At 44.0% G+C, this 20,191-nt stretch overlaps 1 protein-coding gene across 9 annotated transcripts in view; it reads left to right on the top strand.

The window, feature by feature from the left end:
• Positions 1 to 20,191, top strand: part of PRRC2C (proline rich coiled-coil 2C) — a 69,003-nt gene that overhangs the window by 22,130 nt on the left and 26,682 nt on the right. For 5 of the 9 annotated variants that reach the window (XM_066192067.1, XM_066192065.1, XM_066192066.1 and 2 more), the window contains exons 5-21: positions 1,392 to 1,523; positions 3,471 to 3,649; positions 4,036 to 4,115; positions 4,723 to 4,856; positions 4,938 to 5,025; positions 5,270 to 5,411; positions 6,363 to 6,440; positions 7,151 to 7,766; positions 8,565 to 8,734; positions 9,333 to 9,579; positions 10,651 to 10,864; positions 11,483 to 13,846; positions 14,473 to 14,681; positions 15,277 to 15,431; positions 15,902 to 16,232; positions 16,681 to 16,766; positions 17,687 to 17,875. In XM_066192067.1, the coding sequence (XP_066048164.1) occupies positions 1,392 to 1,523; positions 3,471 to 3,649; positions 4,036 to 4,115; positions 4,723 to 4,856; positions 4,938 to 5,025; positions 5,270 to 5,411; positions 6,363 to 6,440; positions 7,151 to 7,766; positions 8,565 to 8,734; positions 9,333 to 9,579; positions 10,651 to 10,864; positions 11,483 to 13,846; positions 14,473 to 14,681; positions 15,277 to 15,431; positions 15,902 to 16,232; positions 16,681 to 16,766; positions 17,687 to 17,875 (5,414 nt within the window). The remainder of the gene's footprint in view (positions 1 to 1,391; positions 1,524 to 3,470; positions 3,650 to 4,035; positions 4,116 to 4,722; positions 4,857 to 4,937; positions 5,026 to 5,269; positions 5,412 to 6,362; positions 6,441 to 7,150; positions 7,767 to 8,564; positions 8,735 to 9,332; positions 9,580 to 10,650; positions 10,865 to 11,482; positions 13,847 to 14,472; positions 14,682 to 15,276; positions 15,432 to 15,901; positions 16,233 to 16,680; positions 16,767 to 17,686; positions 17,876 to 20,191) is intronic. The other 4 variants (XM_066192068.1, XM_066192069.1, XM_066192060.1 and 1 more) reach the window with 2 other exon arrangements.

Below are 20,191 nucleotides of genomic sequence, written 5' to 3'. Positions count from 1 at the left end.
GAAAGCTTTTTTCCAGATTCATAAAACTCATGAATGTTGCAGGCCACAGGATCTCAGAAGGGGCTCCCTTGCCTGGTTGGTCATCCGGTTCGTGGGACAGGTTTTCTTTCCCATTGAGCCAGTCTTTGGGTGTAGCTTCTTGGGAACAGCAACAGTCCAGTGTCCTTTAAGAAAAAACAAATTAGTGTGATCCGTAGTATGTGAAGACAGACTGAAAGTTGAAAGAGTTCAAGGAAATTTGTAGGCACAGGGATATATACTGGTGTTTGCTGACATGCCTTTACAGAGCGCAGAGTAAGGAATTATCCTGTGTTTAACTCTTAAAAAAAAACCCAAACAACCAAATAAAAGACCACCGAGCTGCATTTTATCTTTGTGAATGATTCTGTCAAGAGATCGGAGAGAACAGAAGTTTTTCTAGTTGTTTAAAAAAGCCCATCGTTGGGATTGGGAGGTTTTGGACACTGTTAGTGAGTTTGCCCTCTCTCATAATCCATGTAGCCTAATGCCACATCCCTTACAGTGGTCAGTAGTAGAGACAGGTACAGGAGCAGGCTGGTATTCAGGCTGTTGGAATAGAAATCCCCACTCAGTCAGATTATTGGTTATTTGGCACAGGAATGCTGCTGATCGGATGGGTCGCTCTACATTATTTGTATGGGGAGGAAATTGGTGCAAAGCAGATGCCAACAAAAACTTCTAACAAGGAAGACAGCCCTATATATGTGGCTTCATACCTTGTACAACAGAAGTCTTAAATTCCAATCTTGAATATGATGTCAAGGATTTTAGAAATCAAAGAATGTTGTTCTGATACTATTCTCCTAATGTAAAAGCTGTGGCCTTTTAAAGTCCCAGAGATTCCTAACTAGAACCGTATTTAATAGTAAAAGTGTTTGCAATTACTTAGTTGCCCATTTGGGGTGGACTATAGTTCTAGAGTATAAAGAAGGAAATCTTTGTCTGGAAGGAGTAGGGAAGAGTGTTTACAGAGCTGAGGAACTCCAGGTACTCCCTGGGTTAAGTCTTGTTCCGTTGTCAATTGTTGCTCTGGATTTTTACTTCTGGATCTTTCTAAGCCTCAACATCTGTGATACTTGGTCTAGTAAATTTAACAACTTTGGTAGCAAATGTGAGTCCTTCATATTGCCAGTGAATGACTGTGGCTATAACATTTAAATGTTTAACTTTCTTTTAAAGCTTTAATGTTCACTTGTAAAGGATGATCAGGCTTCTGTTGCTTTCTGAACTGTTTTGACTGTAGCAAGTCAAGCAAACTGTCTTGAGTGAAGAGTCTTGCTTTATTTCCATTACTTCCTTTAATGGTCTCAGTGTACTTAATGCAGTGATGTTTTTAAATGGAGATCTGATGTCAATATCTTGCTGTGTAGGTCCACCTATTCCAATCAATAGTTATTTCCAGCAAGAATTCCCCAGTCTGCCGGCAGCTGGGGATCAGGAAAAGTCGGGCAAAGATAAGGATGCACCTGAAGATGGATCAGGAGCCAACCTACGACCACAGAGTAAGTGTGAGCTACAAATTGTTGTGGAAATGGATTGGTTTGTGTGGAACTTACTGCTTGTGCCCTGTACAAAAGAAATTGATGAATATGTTGTTTCAGTCATCACGCTCCTACACTGAAGAAACGGTTACTGGGGCCTTTAATCTGTTTTGCTGTGTTCCTGGTGTGTGGAAAATAGTGTGTTTAATCCTGTCACTCCCCATATTCCCAGTCTGCTCAGTACTGTTGTTGTGCTCTGAGGAACATTTGTTAGTTGCACGGTACTGGCATTTTTTTTACTTCAGCTGCTGATGTCACAGCAGGTGAGATACCTCTTTAAAGAGCTCTCCTGGAATTAACTACTTACACAACTGGTGGTCAGGGCTGGGCTTAACTGGTTAGTACTCGTGTAAGAGTGAGCCTGAAAGTTCCTGAAGAGGAAATTCAGTGTACAGGATGCCAAAAGAGTGAGTTGTGCCTTGAAAGGCATTGGCATCTTCAGCTCCTGGATGCAGTGCTCTGAGCAGCTGGATCAGTGTCTGCAGTGGGGGATTACATCTGGTGAAAACAACCACAGCAGCGCTGGGTTTACATCTCGCAGCAAAGAAATGTTTATTTCTTCCCCAGCTCCCTTTAATGGGAAGGTATTTGGGATTGTGCTTGTTACCAGTGAAAAACAAGATTCCTTTCTCCCTCAAAAGTTTGGTTTTGATGAGGTTTGATGGACTAGAGGTCCTGTCCTGCGCTGTGGCTGCCGCTGTCTTGTGCCAGGGATAAGCACTTTAGAGGGCTTGGGCTCTCAGGGAATCTGGAACTCCTTTCCTTGTTACAGGCCTTGATTTTCCTTGTTTTGTTTGTCACGTCCTGCAGACCAAGGCCTCGTGCCTGTTCATGTCTTCTCTTGATTTTGATCTAAAGAATAAATTGTCAGGAAATGGGAGAGTAGTCCAGCACCAAATGAGAGCAGCTACGTGTCTGTTCAGCCTCCTGCAGGCAGTTACAGTTTTGGTCAGCACTGTACGTGCTATATTAAGCCCTTCTTTCCTGTGTGACAGCAGAAAGCTAAATGAACTTGGCAAGTCGTCCCCCTTTAGCAGCTGTGCTTCCCAGCACAGATAAGTGCAAGAACTGTAATGGATACTTAGGAGCAGAGTTTTAACACTGCTTGAAGGGTTTGTGTCCCTAAAGGAGCATTATTTACAGTGTGTCTCTGAATTTTTGTTGGTCTCCATTGATCTGAGCGCTGCTGCTAAGTTTACTCTGGTGGGTTTTCTTGTCTTAACCCATGCTCTGCAGGCAGAAGCTCCTAAAAGAATGGATTGCCTGGCACAAATGATAAGTCAATAAAATCCCTGATTTTTACTTGACAGTTTGCTAGACATTCACACCAGAAGTACAGCCCTTTTCACTTCTATTCCGTCCTTATCAGGCAGAGATGCTAACCACACTATCCCTGTCTTCATTTGGACACATACCTGTGCATTAACGTTCTTTTCGAGCTGCTTGAGAATTTCCTGGTAGGCCTTTGCTGCTTAGGAACCTTGATCTTTGCCTTGACAGGATCTTCAACAGTGGCCCACTTAGCACAGCTAAGTCAGTTTTTTCTTGTGCTATAATCAGTATCCTTCCTAAATTGCACTGTGTTTTGGACGGTAGAATGGGACAACTAGAGCAGTCCATAAATTTAGCTGACTGTTCAGGGACACAGCTGGACCTAGGGCTGAAGAGGATCAAGAATCAGCTTCTGTTGATTCTCAGTAGCCCCTGCTTGTTTCAGTAGCAGATAGGAACATGTGTCTACTGTGTCACCAGGGACTGCGTGGGAACAACCTGTTCTTCAGCCTCCCCGGCTGGAAATCTGCAATTTGAAGTCTGTTCCTGGCTTTTTTTGTGCTGATTCTGTCCATGCAGATAATACTGGTTGGAGGGATGTGGGTAATAAGAATAACTCTCCTGGTTCTCCAACAGATCAAGAAGCTAAGGCTCTGGGACAAGAAGATGGCAGCGCTACACCAGCAGAACAAAATGACGGCCAGAAGGCGGGAGACAAGAGGGATGTGCGGTTGCCACAGGTCCCTCAGCCCAAGCTGAATGGCCAGCAGCAGCCACCCATCTCATCCCAGTACAGAGCAATGATGCCCCCTTACGTGAGTGATGGCTGCATGAACGGTTTTTAAGCAGCAGGGGTTGGGTTTTGGCTAGTGGGATTTTCTTACGCCCCTTTCTCTCCCATCCCTGGAATTCTTGTCAGTTCTGCTGGAAGGGCAGGGTTGAAACCCAGCTCCTCACAGGTTGTGGCTACCTGTTGCTGCATGGAGTTTGTAGGGGAGAACTTGTTACAGGAACTTGTCAGGAGCTGATTAACACTTCCAGTCACTTCCCCTTGGAGACTTGATGTCACCCACTTGTGATATTAAGCAAACTGTTTTGAGTGGAGTCTTGCTTTATTTCCATTACTTCCTTTAATGGTCTCAGTGTTCTTAATGCAGTGATGCTTCTTAATGGATGGCTCCTGTTTTTAATCCCTTTTTAGATGTTTAATCAGTATCCCAGAATGGCATATCCTCCCTCCATGCAAGGTCCAACAAGATTTCCTAATTCTGAGCCTAGCAGGTAAGAAACCTACAAGTGGTGGTGGTTTTTGTCTGGGTATGAACTATGTGACTTAATTTAAAAAAAAAAGAAATCATTTGCACTGACTATCTCAATGGTGATTATACACTGCATAAGAACTGACACTGATTAGTCTCCTAAGTTTTGCTTGTGTGGAGCAGAGCTGTGGATTGTCTGGAGTTTGAGAACTCAACTGCAAAACTTGAGGCAATTTTACATACGCCTCAAGTTCATGGTTGTGAAGAGCAGGAGTCACTTGCAGGAACATCTTTGAAACTTAAACCAGTGTTTTGCCTATAAAAGGACTTCGCCGTTGTTACAGTGAAAGTAGTCGAGTTCTCAACTTTGATGCTTCTCAATTAAAGCAGATCTCTAAAGCATTAAAAAACTAGTTTTGCACTTCTGTGTGTGTTTTTCCATAGTGAAAGATAGCTGTGCACATGGAAGAGTAATTATTTGAATTCTGCTAGTCACGCATGTAGATGAGGGTTCACTGTTCTTGAAACAACAGTGCTGTGTATTTGAAGTTGTGGTCATACAAGTTGACCTTTTCTCTGTCATTTGTGCATAAGTAATGACAGTGGCTTTTGTTTCTTTCATTTTCTAGAGGCCCAAGGGGAAGAGGCCCACCCTCGTGGTGCTCAGAACCTATTGAACGCCCATCCATTCTTAGTGCTAGTGAACTCAAAGAGCTTGATAAATTTGATAATCTAGATGCTGAGGCCGACGAGGGCTGGGCAGGTAAGAACAGCAGATTAATGGTCTGTTATTTGTATGCTGAATGTTTCTGAAAGATTAATTGAACGTTTGTTTCCGCATCAGGTGCTCAGAGTGAAGTGGATTACACTGAGCAGTTGAATTTCAGTGATGATGATGAGCAAGGAAGCAGTCAGAAAGAGAAGGAAAGTGGGTGAGTTGGTGTTTCCAATTAGATGTGAAATGTCACTTAACTGGATTTTGGAAAGATTAAGTGGAGTGCAAGTACTTATTCCAGTAATTTAATACTGTATTCAATTGCATAACTGCTGGCAGACTCCAGTCAACTGGGTGTGGAGTAGAAATTATCCTGACTAAGAAACACTGAGGCTGGGAGATAAATCCCCAAATACCTGTGTGGAGTACGCATTCTGTTTTTCTTATTTCTTTGCGCGTAGTGATGAGCAAACACCATCAAAAGATTCCCAGAGTCCTGATGGCCAGAAGGAAACAGAAGAACAGACAAATGCCAAGTCTGCCACCCAGGTTTCCACAGCAGCAGCCAAAGGGTCTTACAGCAAAGGCTCTCAGCTTGATCAGGTTTGTGTGCTCTTCTCTTCAGTTCCTGTGGCAACAGCCTTGTCAGGAGAGCTCTGACTCAGGTGTCTTTCCAGACTGTCAGGTCAATTAAGGTTATGAACATGAGGGGAAGCATTAGCTGCTGAAAGCATTATCTGAGCTGTGCTAGCTGATCAGGTGCTGCTCAGACAACTTAGCTGCCTCTGGTCGCAGCACAAAAATAGCATGGCTTTCTGTAGTGTGTCCTGCCCCACACCCCGAGGGGTGAGAGCTCTTGAATCAGGCACTGGGGCTCAGCTGACAGACTCAGTACTCTTGTCTGTCCTTCCCTGGAACTGAATGAAGCCATTCTGGGTGTTTATCAGGTTTTTCTAGTAGATAAATAGCCCACACATTTTTCATGGGTGTGTGGATTTTTTTAGTGTCGTGGTCCACTTTGTGCAGTGCAGCTTAGCTGTGAAGTGAGTTCACTTCTCATGCTAATGGATTTTATACAGACCATGTAGAATTCATCAGCTCAGGCATTTTTGGTTTACTTTAGTAGAGGAATATTGCCATCCACCTCAATTTATGCCTGCTACAGCCTTTTTTTTTTTTTTTTTTCTCTTGTCCCCCTCAGGAAAAGCTACTGTTGGTTTTGAAAATTTCCCAGAAATATTTTCTCTTGACACCAGTAATAGTGAAGATGGGAAATCTGGAATTGGTTTTAGTTGCACTTTCTCTCTGTATTAAAGATCACATTGTTCTTTAAGGTTTGATGCTACATTGAATCTAAGGAAAAATGTTGCAGGAACATAAACTTAAATTGTTCAGCTCTCAGTCCATAAAAGTGAAAGTGCTTTTGCCTTTGTCTTGAGTGCTGATGCCTTATCAGGTGTAGTATCTTAATGCAGTAGGGAACACTAAATCTAAAATCTATCAGCTTGGCTGTGGTTAGAAGCTTGCTTAACCCTGGTACTGTGTTTGATCCAGCAGGATCGAGGTCCACCACAGCCTTCTGTACATGAAAGAGGTGGCCCTGCTCTTCCTCCAAAATCTATTCTACCACCGGTAAGAAAGATTAAGATTGTCCTTATTTCCTGGAGTTAAATTCTTTAACGCTGTGGTGGAGAGATTTAGACCAAGAAAAGTGAAAATATGCTTCACGTAATGATAAAGCTTTCCTTTAACAAGTAAAACGATTGTAGTACCTGGGGCTGGTAGGAGTGGGACCCCAACACAGCCATGCTGCCGTTGTGTAAAGTTGCCTGTTCTTGTAAGTGCCATGTGAAATGCACAAGAATTTCAAGAGCTTTTGGTTACCCAGTCCATGGGAACTGGAGAGGACAGGAGCATGGGAACAGTGCTGGAGGGATGGCTGCCAAGACAGATGAGGAGATGAAGTTCCAAATGAAATGTGAACTAAAATCTCTCTTATCCTGAGCTACCTTGAAATTTCTTGACTCCTTGGGGGACTTTTGTCTGAGATTTAGAGCAGCCTGTAACCCAGTCTAAAATATGTTTGATGTTTGCTGTCACTTGGCCTTGATGGTGATGGGGAAGAGTGCTGATGTGAGCCCAAGTGATTCTCTACCTCTCCTTTCTGGGCTCAGGTTGTGAGAATCTGAACCAGATCAGGAAGGTGGAGGCTGGCTTTTTTTCTTCCAAGTCTTGCTTTTTAAGATGACATGCAGATACACGTGTGTTGACAAATAGTTAAAATGTAGAATTTCAGCTGGCTGCTTATGTAACACGTGTTCAACATGATTTTCTCCTTGCAGCACCCTCCTCCCCCTGATCGCCAGATGGGGAGGCAGGGACCCTTTCCCCCTAAACCAGTACCAGATGAAGATGAAATTTGGAAGCAGAGGAGAAGACAGCAGTCAGAGATCTCGGCTGCGGTGGAGCGAGCCCGTAAACGGCGAGAAGAGGAGGAGAGGAGAATGGAAGAGCAGCGAAAAGCAGCTTGTGCTGAAAAGCTCAAACGGTTAAACGAGAAATTTGGCTGCATGACAAAACCCTCCCGGGAAGACCCTCTGAAAGAGAGAGAAAGGGAGAGGGAAAGGGAAAGAGAAAGGGAGAGAGAACGGGAGCGGGAGAGGGAAAAGGAGAGGGAGCGGGAGAGGGAGCGAGAAAAAGAGAGGGAAAAGGAAAAGGAGAAAGAGAGGGAAAGGGAGAAGGAGAAGGAAAAAGAAGAAAAAGAAAAACTGGAGAAGGCAAAAGAACAAGAAGTGGAGAAAGAGAAAGAAAAAGAGGTGGAGAAAGAAGAGAAGGAGAATGAGAAAGAGAAAGAAGAGGAGAAACCGGCGCATGAGGTTCCTGAGCCTGTAGAACCTGTGGCAACACCTGTAGTAGAAAAACAAGAAAGTGAAACCAAGACTAGCAAGGAAGAAAAAGGTATGCTTGCACACAAGTGGGAGTTGTCCTTCTTCAAGCTGAGTCACAGAGCATAGCTGTTGTCTAGAAGTCTCATTTGCATACCTAATTAACCTCATGCATCTAGACCAATTATTTTCCTGGCGCATTACAGTTGATAACTGTCCTTTGAGCTAATCCTGTTTGCCCAGCTCATCAAAAGATTAGGGGGGAAAATGGCTTCTGTGATTTAGGCTGGGCTTTGAGGAATACAGAAAGAAAAGCAGGCTTTCTTCTCTTCCCTAAGAAGGGTCAGCTACCCATGTTGCTTAAAAGGCAGTGCAAATTATTTCAGCTGTTTTGTTCTTTCAGCAAGTAGTAGACACAAAGGGCACCCATTTAAATGTGCATTTTTTGTACTGAAACCTGAATGCCACGAGAAGACTGTTAGACTATAGGTTTATAAGGTTATATTATATCTAAATGGATAAAATTGATTATAAAACCAAACCTTAGTTCGTGAAAAAAAGTTGATCCAAATGCAGTCTGGTGTCATTGATACAGCACAGCTTAAATCACGTAATAGCTGCCAGCAAAATGCCAGTGGTTGATTTCCCAATGTATTTAAGTTTGAAAAAAACCAGAGGTGTATTAACAACAGTTGTTCTCTTTTGAGGGGTTGTCCTTGACTCCTTGTGCCTTTACTGGCTTTGGAAACTGAGACTGTGAAGTTAGTGAAGGCAGGCATTTTAGAACATTCTTTAGCTGACATTCTGGTAAAATTGTCGGGTTTACTATTGACTGTTGTCTCACATAGATGGGTTTTTGGGTTTTTTTCAGAAGATCAAGCAGTCTTTACTAGACAAGACAGTGGTCGGAATGAGAAAGAGGTTTCACAAGTGACTCATGAGAATGAGCCAGACTCAGGATCTCAACCTCGTCCTGCTGTTTCCTCGGGCTATTCTAAGCAGTTCCAGAAGTCACTACCACCAAGATTTCAGAGGCAGCAGGTAATAAACCAGTTCATTAAACAGAGACTGATTTAAAGAATGCTGTATTCTGCCTCATTCTGAAGAAGAAGGTGACTGTAGGAGTTTGAGAAATCCTGAATTTTTAGTTTCCAGTTTCTAGAAAATGGTATTGGCAGGAATTTCTCTGCGTGAAACACTTCTTGTCACTTGCAAGGTCTGTAAGTGAGCAGAAGCAAGAGAGGCTTTAAAACAGGCCCACACTGGTGTTGCCCTGAGCTTGCCTGTGGAACCTGAAGTCTGATGATTGATTATTTCTGCAGCTTTTCCTAAAAGGGTGTCGCACTCACAGTTAAGCCTGAGTCCTGTGGTCTGAGGAGCACTTTGCATTAATGACATACACGAAGCATGGGTTGTACTGTGTCTCAGCTGCACACCAGTTAAGCTGCAGCTATTTTAAATTGTCCGGTCTGGTTTTCTCCCTTTCTTCCTAGCTCATCCTGATGCATGTTTACAATGAACTTTCCGAATACTTACAGTCCTGGAGATAATTGTCCTTGTTGTTTCCAGGGGTTATTAGAGCTGTGCTCAAGTCTCCATCTTATCAAAAAGTTCTGAAATACTGGTTTTTGATCTGCAGGAGCAAATGAAACAGCAGCAGTGGCAGCAACAGCAGCAAGGTGTCCTTCCACAGTCTGCTCCCTCCCAGCCCTCGAGTGGCCCTGTCCCACCACCCCAGCACAGACCCCTTTACCAGCCCATGCAGCCCCATCCCCAGCATTTGGCTTCCATGGGCTTTGACCCCCGCTGGCTCATGATGCAATCCTACATGGACCCGCGGATGATGTCGGGAAGACCTGCCATGGATATGCCTCCTATTCATCCAGGTAAACCTGGAAACAGTTTTTGGCTGGGTTTTGAAATACAAGTCTTTCCTTAACTGTGTTGTGTTTAGTGAATTGGGTGGGTTTTTAAGAGAAATCTGAATTATTTTATTGTTTGAGACAATACAAATTGTAGTCATATGTGACTGAAATTGTAGTCCTGTGAGAATGAATACCTTTGCTATAAAGTAAAATCCCAGCTGCCACACTGCCGGCATGTGAGTGTGATGGTTAAGATGATTGAGAATGTCAGCGTAAGCCTGCCTTTGTTACAGAAGAAAGCTGGCAAGAGTTAGGTTGAACTGAGAAAAAGTGTGTTTACCATTTGTGTTTTGTTGTATTTTAGCACTTGGCACTACATTGCTTCCTAAAAAATCCCATGAAACTTTGGTATTTTTACATTACATATTAACAGCTCCAGAGTCTTAATGAATTGGTGGTTTCAGATTCTTGACCCTAGAATGTCCTTTTTAATTTGTGGAATGGCCTGATCTGATAAAATTATCTGATTTGCAGTTAGGAAAGCTGTTGGGTGTAAATAATAGAAGTCTGTCGTGTCGTGTCATGTCATGTAATGGAGATACCTGCCCAGCTGCCCAAGACCAAGGGAAAAGGGTACCCTCAGTGGGTGCAAGGAATGAACGGAGAAAACAGCAGGCTAAGCAAGGGTAGTGAAAACTACAAAATTTCTGTGAAATGTTACAAAGGAAAAAGCTGGAGTAATAGAGTATAAAAAAACTGCCTGTGTGTGTACACTCATCTTGCCTTTTGACATTCAGATGTTACAGCAGAAACTTCATCCATGGGTTTACAGGTCCACAGGCCTGGTACTCCCCATAGTGAAAGCAGACAGCTTTTTCCTTTTGTTGGGACGTAGGAATACAAGTATTGAGTGTGATTTCCTCAATCTGAAGTCAGCTGGCAGGAAATAGACGTTTGGTTTCAACACAGACAATCAAATGGGAAGGAGGTTGGAGGAGAGAGAGTAGCTCCTGATAGGCTTTATTTGTATTGAGGTCAGTTTCTTTGCTACTGTTGCATTTGTTTCAATTGTTGGACTTCACTCTGCCACAGGAATTATGCCTCCCAAACCACTGATGAGAAGAGAGCAGCTGGAGGGCTCAGCAGCTGGTTCAGATTCGTTTGAGCACATGGCCCGCTCTGCAAGGGAGCACAGCGTGCCTCTGTCAGAGCCACGCATGATGTGGGGCTCAGACCCCTACCCCCATGCAGAGTCTCAGCAGTCCAGTTCTCCTCCCAAGGTCTTAGAAGAGCCTGATGATTTGAGGTAAGCCTCAGTTGTGCCACTCTCCAAGTCACGCAGGCTGCAAAATACGGTTTTGACTGACTGGGTTGTAGCTTCACACAAAACTTGATAGTAAGAGTTGCGACTGGGGGATGCAGAGTGCTTGGTGCTGTTGCACAAAACAGAAGACGTGCCTGTTGTGTAGCTGGGTCTAGAAAGACAATTTACTCCTTGTTTAGGATCATTAGCCTAGATGAATGGTGATTGCCAGGATATTTTGAATTTGTGGTTTTGTAGAGCATTCCTACAGTGTTCTCTGTTCTCCATTTGCTGTCAGTTCTCCCTGTTTTAGAGAACTTTGGTCCGATGTGTGTTTGTTTCAAAAGCGACGTGTTAAGTACAAGTGGTATAAAGCTAAAGTCCTTTTTGGCTTTTGCTTCGTGGTGAATGGTCAGGATTTTCCTCTGCTTCTTAGAAGTATTCAGAGATTCTTTTTGCTCTGCTGCCATCTGCATAGTAGTTGGTGACTCCGTTAAAAATTATTTCCTATTACTTCTAGAGCTGACATGGATCCTTAATAGAAAATTGCCTGATTTGAGTAATGATATATCAATAAATTTTTTCCCCACATGCTAATACTCTTAATTGCTTTCTGCTTAGGTCTGAGACACACTTGGAGCAAGAACGAGTTGCTGTCCCTGCCAGTGCGTATCCTGTAGAACACAACCAGTTGGACTCTCATCCAAAGACGGAATTTTTCAGAGAATCGGGAGAGGTGGAGGTACAGAAGTTCCCTAGCAGGCCTTTGGAAGATGTACAACCTCTCCAAACTGACACATCTAACACAGCAGTTAATTTTGAAGGAGCAAGTGAGAAGGTTACACGTAGTTCTCCAGAAGAATTGGTGCCTGTGGGGGAAAGTCACTCTTCATTAAAGAGAAGCATTTCCCATGGTTCAAGTCACTCTCTAAAATCAGAAGACCAGAGGAGTGAAACAGCAGCAAATATCCCTAAGTTAAGTAACAGACCTATTGAGACAAAGGAGACAATTGAGAGACTTGAGATTAAACCGAAAAAAGAAATTTTGATCACTAACAGAACATCAGAAGGACCAAAACCTGAGAAAACTTTCAAACCTAAGTCTGAAACAAGGTGGGGTCCTAGGCCAGGTTATGGCAGGCGAGACGAAGGTGGCGACAGACCAGTGCGAAGATCGGGTCCCATTAAGAAACCTGTGCTTAGGGATATGAAGGAAGAGCGTGAACAGAGAGAAGAGCGCGAGCAGAGGAAGGAGAAGGAAGGAGAAAAGGCAGCTAGTGAAAAACCAGGCAAGCCTGAAAAAAGTGACAAGAAGGAAGCGCCTCAGGTGCCACCGTCTCAGGCTGAGCCCGAGAGATCCGCCTCCAGCAGCGCTCCTCTGGCTAAGAAGATAACCCAGGACGCTGCCCCAGCTCCAGCAAGCCAGGAGAGCGGTCAGCCCGAGGCAGCAGCGAAAGCTGTGGTGCAGCCCCCTGCCCCTGCAGTCCAGCAGCAGCTCCCAGCTGCCCAGCCAGCCACCGCCCAGCTGCCCCCGGCCATCCCACAGCCCCCGGCCGCCCCGCCGGCCGCTCAGCCCCCGCCCCACGCGCAGCCCCCCGCGCCCGCTGGCAAGGAGGACAAGCAGGCTGAGAAGGTGGTGAGCAAGGAGGTGGTGGAGAAACCACGCCTAGAAACCAGGCCAGTAAAAAGAGAGCCTGGCTTACCACCTAGGACATACTGGAAGGAGGCCAGGGATAGGGACTGGTTCCCGGAGCAGGGATACCGAGGCAGAGGTCGTGGCGAATATTATTCTAGGGGCCGTAGCTACAGGGGTTCTTACGGAGGACGAGGTCGGGGCAGCAGAGGCCATAATAGAGAGTACCCACACTACAGAGATCCTAAGCCCAGGTCAGAGCATGTGCCTTCAGGGCCTGTTAGGCAAAGAGAAGAGAGTGAAACTCGTAGTGAGAGTTCTGACTTTGAAGTAATCCCGAAGCGGCGGCGCCAGCATGGCTCGGAGACAGATTCTGACAGCGAAGTGCATGAGAGCGCAAGTGACACTTTGCTCTCAGACAAAGACAGCATCATCAAGGGCAAGCACCCGAAAAGAGAGGAAAGAGCTGATGGCAAGAAGCCTCCAAAGCCCCTGTCGTTCAAACCTGAGAACAATATCAGAGTAGACAACAGATCCCTAGAAAAAACATACATCAGAGATTATGAGAACAAGCCCAAACCAGGATTTCTTCCTAAAGGAGAGCCTTCTAGACGAGGCCGAGGGGGAATGTATAGACGTGGTGGCAGGGATCCCGGGGGTCGTCCTCCACGTCCATCCACAATAAGGAGACCAGCCTACAGGGACAATCAGTGGAACCCCAGGCAAACAGAGATCATTAAACCAGAAGATGGGGAGCCTCCAAGAAGAAATGAGCATTATGGTCCTATACCAATTGATAAAAGACCTCCAAAATTTGAGAGAAAGTTTGATCCAAACAGAGAGAGGCCACGAAGACAGAGGCCTGCCCGGCCTCCAAGGCAGGATAAGCCACCACGCTTCAGGCGCCTAAAAGAGAGAGAGGCCGCATCTAAGATCAGTGAGGTGGTGACCAGCTCCACGACGAGTGCCACAGTTAATAATGCAGTTAATGAGCCCTCCAACCCTGCTCTAGATGTGTCAGGAAGTAAGACACCAGACTTGTCCAACCAGAATTCTTCAGACCAGGCAAACGAAGAGTGGGAAACAGCCTCGGAAAGCAGCGACTTCAATGAGAGGCGGGAAAGGGATGAGAAGAAGACGGCAGATGCAGCAGCACAGGTTGCTGCAAAGGCAGGAGAAAACGCTGGAGCTCCAAAAAGGGAAATAGCCAAGAGAAGCTTCTCCAGCCAGCGGCCTGGAATAGACCGTCAGAACCGACGTGGCAACAACGGGCCGGCTAAGCCAGGGAGGAATTTCTCAGGGCCCCGGAGTGAAAGGCGGAGTGGTCCTCCTCCCAGAAATGGAAAAAGAGGGTGAGTACCCAGCCTCTGGGAGGAAGCACACAGGATAACGGTCTTCTGTTGTCCTCTTGTGGTTTGAAACCAAAAGCAGTTACTTTAGATCCGTAGAGTGGTAGAAAAGGCACTGATACACGCGCCCGTGGCTCTGTACTTCCTATTTTTTCTGTTTACATACATATCTGAAGCTGAGGGTGGAGTGTTCTTGTATGCACAGTGCTAAAAAGGCCTAATTAAAAAGAAATTGCAGTGCTGTTTCTGAGTTGAGCTATGTTTCTCGAGATTTGGATGCAAGCAGAAATGTTCATGTGAGCAGTTTTGCAGTTAATATATAAATTGCTGCATTGCATTTTACATCAATCACTTAACACGGACAAGCAGGTTGAGAAATGCTTACCATTTAGGCTAAACTATTTTTCCATATGCTTAATTTGATGGAAAATTTAGCAGGGCATTTGATACTTCTCCAGAACAGCTTTTGCTGTGGAGCTTCTCATTAGGAGCTGAAAGTAAAAAGTCTGGACCCTACTAAGAAGTCAGTAAGCACTTCCAGCCCTACAGTGGGATCTGAATTAGATTGTTGGCTCTCTCCTGAACGTTCTCTGTGGTTTAATTTTCAAATGGTTTTTTTTCTGACACAGGCCATTTGAAGAGCAGGCAGCACCTGTGCCTGGTGTTGATCCCGCCAACAGCAACTCTTTACATCAGGAGGATGGAGGTGTCACTGCTGCAGGACAGAAGACCACCAAGGATGCAAGTGGCAAAAAAAGAGAAGAACCAAAGGCTGGTCCAAAGAAGCCTAAGGAAAAAGTGGATGCCTTGTCTCAATTTGATCTTAATAATTATGCAAGTATGTATTGATAATATCCTAATAATTTTTGATAGTTCTGCTAGTTTTGTTGCATGTAGCGCTAGATGTTTGAAAACTTTAAAAAAGGGATTTTTTTAAAAACACCAGAATAATTGTACACTTGAGCATGGCTATCTTTGTGATACCTAGTAATGTGTGTGCCTCCAAAAGATGGCAGAGCTAATTGTGTGTTACATGTAGATGAGAACAATTCTGTACAGTCACAACCTTTCATTCCTGCCATTCTCCATCACATTCTCCTAATTTTGTTAATTTTCAAAAGTAAAGGCAATGGTTATCACTGCTAAGCTTAGACCTGATATCTAGGAGGGCTATTTATTATTCATTACTGTGTTTTAGTAATTTCCTGGAGAATCTGGTACAGGAAGCTCCAGTTTTAAAGTTCTTAAATATTATTTAACTCCTTGCCTTCGAGCTCAGCAGCAAAGCACTTGGCAAGCAGAAGCTTGCCATTGATCAGGGCCCCCATCTGTGTCTCTGGGGAGTAACTTCCACTCCAAAGCCAATTTTGGCTTGGTGCATTGCACCTGAAGCTGTTGAAACAGCAGCATCTATACCTTTCCTTTTCCTATAGGTGTTGTGATCATTGATGATCACCCTGAAGTGACAGTAGTTGAAGACTCCCAATCTAACTTGAATGATGATGGTTTCACAGAAGTGGTGTCTAAGAAGCAGCAAAAACGCTTGCAAGATGAAGAGCGCAGAAAGAAGGAAGAACAGACAGTGCAGGTACAAGACCCGCCTTTATAGTGGGGAAAAAGCTGCTTGCAATACTGGGAATTCTGTCAAGGGTGTAGAACCTTCTTTCCAAAAAAGCTGTATTTTCTCCTAAGTATAACTACTTAGTTATATTTAATAATAAAGTTGGTCATATTTAGTAAATAAAATTAATTTTTATTTAGTCACCTTGGGATTCTGTACTTCTCAATCGGGCACTGGCAGGCAGGTGAAATTGGCAAACTGATAAAAACACCACTTTTCATACTGTAATAAAGATTTACCCTATTGCTTGTATATCAGTTGATTCCGAGAAGAAAAATTGATGAGAGATGAGAAATCATTGTTCCTGTGGTTAAATACCACCCCCCCAAAAAATAAATTTCTTGCAAGGTTGGGTTAATCAGTTTGCTTTTTGCACTCTTCAGTTGCTGTCTGTACACATTGTCACCTGGAAGAATAAAATTGGCTTCTCCTCACAGGTTTGGACCAAGAAAGGATCAAGCGAAAAAGGCCGGGGTCAGAATTCCAAGCTGCCCCCCAGATTTGCCAAGAAGCAGCAGCAGCAGGCAGCAGCTGCAGCTGCACAGCAGGCACAGGCTCAGGCTCAGCCTCCCTGCCCAGCACAGTCTCCAGCCCAGCCACAGGCTCCTGTTCCAGTACAAAGCCAGGCTGCAGCAGGGACAGCCAGCACGGACTACACCGTGTCAGGCAAAGTCCTGCAGAACACCCAGCCTCACAACGGCCTGGCAGCTGAACTATGGGACAACAAAGTGCCTCCTACAGCAGTTCTGAATGACATCTCCAAAAAACGTAAGTGCTGGCTTTTGGATTTGAGGTGGGGACAAGCGAGCGTTGTATTTAGAGAAAGCTGATTGCCAGCTGGTTCTCTGGTTGTCTTTTTACCTGCGGATGGATTCTGCATTCCCAAGTGCAGCATAGTACCCTCCAAAAAGAGGCTTTTGCAGTACAATATTAGTCAGTATTTTATGTTGCTGTGTTTATCCTTCACAAGAAATGAACAACTGTCGCTCCCTTGAGGAGTCTGTTTTGTCAGACTTGGTCTTTGTTCCAGACATGGTAATTGCCCCACTTGAAAGCAGCTGAATAGGGAGCACACTTTTAACCACTGAATAGGTTAATTAAAGGTTATTTACTCAAGACATCTGTAATTTAATTCTCAGTCAGTCAATACATTGATTTAAATACCTCTAGCAACACTGAGGGGTTTTTTAACTCTCTCTATTTTCTTAATTGCCAGTGGGACCCATTAGCCCACCTCAGCCACCTTCAGTCAGTGCCTGGAACAAGCCTCTGACATCTTTTGGTTCAGCTCCATCTCCAGAGGTAAGAACAAGGGCAAGAAGAGTAGCTGTGTGTGAAGCTTACCCAAATTATGTCTCATTAGGGTTGGTCTCATTTATCCAGGAGTGCAAGTTCTTAAGCTAATGTGTGTAGAATTCCATGAAGTCGGGAGATAGCACAGAAGCATGAGATACACGCTGGTGGTTTTAAAATTGCAGTGTGGAAAAGCTGTTCTCTTGATAACAACTCAGCCATTCACGGATTCTGTTGATAGCTGTTACTCATTGCATTTCCAAAGGAAAAATACTGCCCAGTTTGCCTGTTTATGTAGGGTTCAGTAATGTAGACAGAAACAGGATGTCTCCAAGGAACTTGCGGGGGTTTTGTGTTCCTTAATTGGAGATACAAGAAGCAGTCAGTGCTTTATAACTACATTACCTGTGGATATTCCCATGGAATTTGCATAGCCTTAAATTTTGCATTTAAGGTGCTGTGGTTTTACTTTCCTGGTACTTTTTCGGTCTTAATTGTTTTAAATGGCAAGAATGTTGAGACAGCTGTCATAGGAGGCGATTTGAACTGCACAAGAGATCTGGAAATACTTTTACATTTCTTCCTGTTTCTCTTGAATTGAGCATTAAGTTTTGAACTCCCCAGAGAATGTTGTGAACCTGCATCTGAATTGCACTTGTTCTCTTGATGTTGATGGTGTTTACATATTTCTTCACTGCTTTTTCCTTGAGCTCCTTTAACAATAGAGACTTGAGGAGGAGGAAGTGTATGTTCAGATATTGTTTATTCTTGCAAATCTATTGCAGTCACGAATGGTACCTCTGGCAAAAGATAAAAGTACTCTTCTAGTCGTTTTCAGCTGAGCATGTTCTGTGCACTTTTCTGAACCATTCCCTTTGTACTGATACAGAAATTTTTCAGAATGGGTTGAATGTCTGCTTTTTAACCAGGGGACAAAGCCTGGACAAGAAGGTGGAGTCGATCTTGGTATAGAAACGATTCAGTTTGGAGCCCCAGCTTCCAGTGGCAGTGACAATGAAGTTGGTCCTGTGCTTTCTGAGAAGTCCTCTGACAAATTACCAGAACCCAAAGAGCAGAGACAGAAACAGCCTCGGGCTGGACCCATCAAAGCACAAAAGGTAAAAGGTCATATTTCAGTACAAACTTGTAAACTTTAAGAAGTTCTGTCAGGAAAGGGTTACAAATAGAATAAAATACTCACTGAGTTAGGACTAGACCCATAAAAATTGCATTCCCTTTTTATATTTCCTAATACAATCAACAAGGTGGTTCTTGCAGAGAAGATGTGCAAGATAATTAAACAGCATCTTAGCCCAGCAGAGGCTGCACATCGGTTCTGTGTTTGGAGCCAGGGGTGGGAGTATGGATTTGTGATAGCTTAGTTGGGAAACTGGATGTTGTGGAGTGCTTTGGTTTTGTTTGTAGTTGGAGTTTTCTGGTTTTTCTTGAGCTTGCTTCACTCAGGCCTTGAGAGCTGTTTGGCAGCAGCATTGCAGTGCTGCCCCAGCTGTGTCTGCTGGTGCAGTGGTTCTTCCTGCCTTGCCCCCTTCAAGTGATGAAGCTTAGTTTTGTAGCCGGGTTATCAGTTGATCAGTACATGAAGTTGCAGAAAAAGAAGAGTTTTCAGGAAAGGGAGGAATGTTAGAGACCTTCGTTTGAGGTCTCCAATTCAAATGCACAGATGTCTGAATAATTTATTTTTTTGGAGCTAATACTAAATAGATAATCAAACTTACATCAGCTTAAAAAATAAGTGTGTTGCTTGCCTTCCAGAGATTTTCTGTTATTTCCACTTCCAGTACACAATAATCTGTGCATCACTAGCACTCAGCACCAGCTTCTAATTCTCAGAAAGAGAAGGTTATAGCAGATAAACTTGTCTGGTGACTTAGAGCATCAGCTATTCCAGTCCTCTTGATGTCTGAGATTTGGCTGCAGTCCTGATGTAATTAAAGCCCTTTTGTCTTTCTGGAAGAGTGGGCGGTTCTTTGTGTTGGTTGTTCGGGTTTTGGTTGTTCGTTGGGTTTTCCCCCTCTCCAGAAAAATGACTGAACTTTCAGATTTCAGCTCCACACAGAATGAATTTAACTTCTACTGTATGAGACACTGAGTGGATATGTTGCAGTTTGTGACTTTCACTGCACAATGTAAAACTTGTTCAGCAGAGAAATGTGCATTAATTAAAACTGCTGGTGAATTGCAGTAACCCATGCCTCAGATGCACTGCAGCATGCCTAAAACTGCCCAGTAAAATCACTTTCAGATTCTGAATTCCAAAGTTAAATATATATAGAGACAGCCTACGTGATGCTGTGTAGAAAGTTCCTTTTTTCTGTAGAGCTCTCAAGACTTCTGCAGATTTTGTTGGAAGACACGTATGTGACTAAAGAGTAAATGCATTGGAGGGTGATATTTTTTACACTACTTTGAGTGAGGGGGCTGAAAATATTTTTAACTGTCTTGATGACAAAAAATAAATCTCAACAAACAAACAATTCTTACACACCCATCCACCCGTGGTGATACAGCTTCACAGCCTAAATGCAAGCTTAGGTTCAGGATTGGAGGTTGGTATTGTTGAATTAATACAGACAATGTAAGAGGACCATACTTTCGAAACAAGGCAATTTACCTTTCCAAGGTAAAGTGTGAAGGTTTAAGTGTCCTTAAAGTGTCTGGAGGAATGTCAGCCTCTCTAAACTATTAGGGAAAAAATTATTTGGGGTGAGGTGAGCCTGATGCTCCTGATTGCAGCACTTCAGAGCTCAGGCATTTGCTTCTACTGATTTCTCTCTTCCCTCTGAAAGCCAAATTGGGTTGGCCTCCTGAGGGTACCAAATGCCTTTGGGAAGCTCCGGCCTCCCCAAAATCATCAAATTTTAGAGATCCACCCCTGAAAGAGCTGGTTTGTATTGAGAAAAACAATTGCCAGCAGCTTCTCTTTCCACTATCAAAGCTTAAGGAATTGGATTTTCAGGACTGCCTGAAGGGATTTTTGTGCAGCTCAGTAGTGAAGTGGGCTGAGAGTCCCAGCCAGAAAGGATGTGGCTGTTGTAAAAGCAGAGCATTCGGGTTCCCTAGGGCCCTTCTTTCTGCTGTAATTCAGCTGCACAAAAGGGAACTGCTGAGTTGCAGCAATGATCCAGCCGTGGTGTCTGCAGTGTAAGGCAGCGCTTGTGTCTAGGTGTTTTATTTTTTCGGGATCCCTTTAGTGATCAGTTTCCAGGGAAAAATGCGGGGTCCATACATCATTATAATTTCAAATAAAGGTAGAGTCCTCTGTTGTAGTTCCTGGGGCCCTGTAAAATCCTGAATCTCTGAAAATTAAAATAACCTGTAGGTATACAAAGTCATGTGGTTTCTGTATCTTTTGTGCTTTTCTTGTGAAGACAGTCAAACTGACATTATTTTGTATTTTATTTGAAATCTGCCAC

This window comes from Chamaea fasciata, unplaced genomic scaffold, assembly GCF_029207755.1.
Source record: "Chamaea fasciata isolate MVZ Bird 193981 ecotype frontalis unplaced genomic scaffold, bChaFas1.0.hap1 SCAF_10, whole genome shotgun sequence".
NCBI lineage: Eukaryota > Metazoa > Chordata > Aves > Passeriformes > Sylviidae > Chamaea > Chamaea fasciata.
Note: the sequence above shows the minus strand (reverse complement) of the source record. Positions and strands in the feature narration are given on the sequence as shown.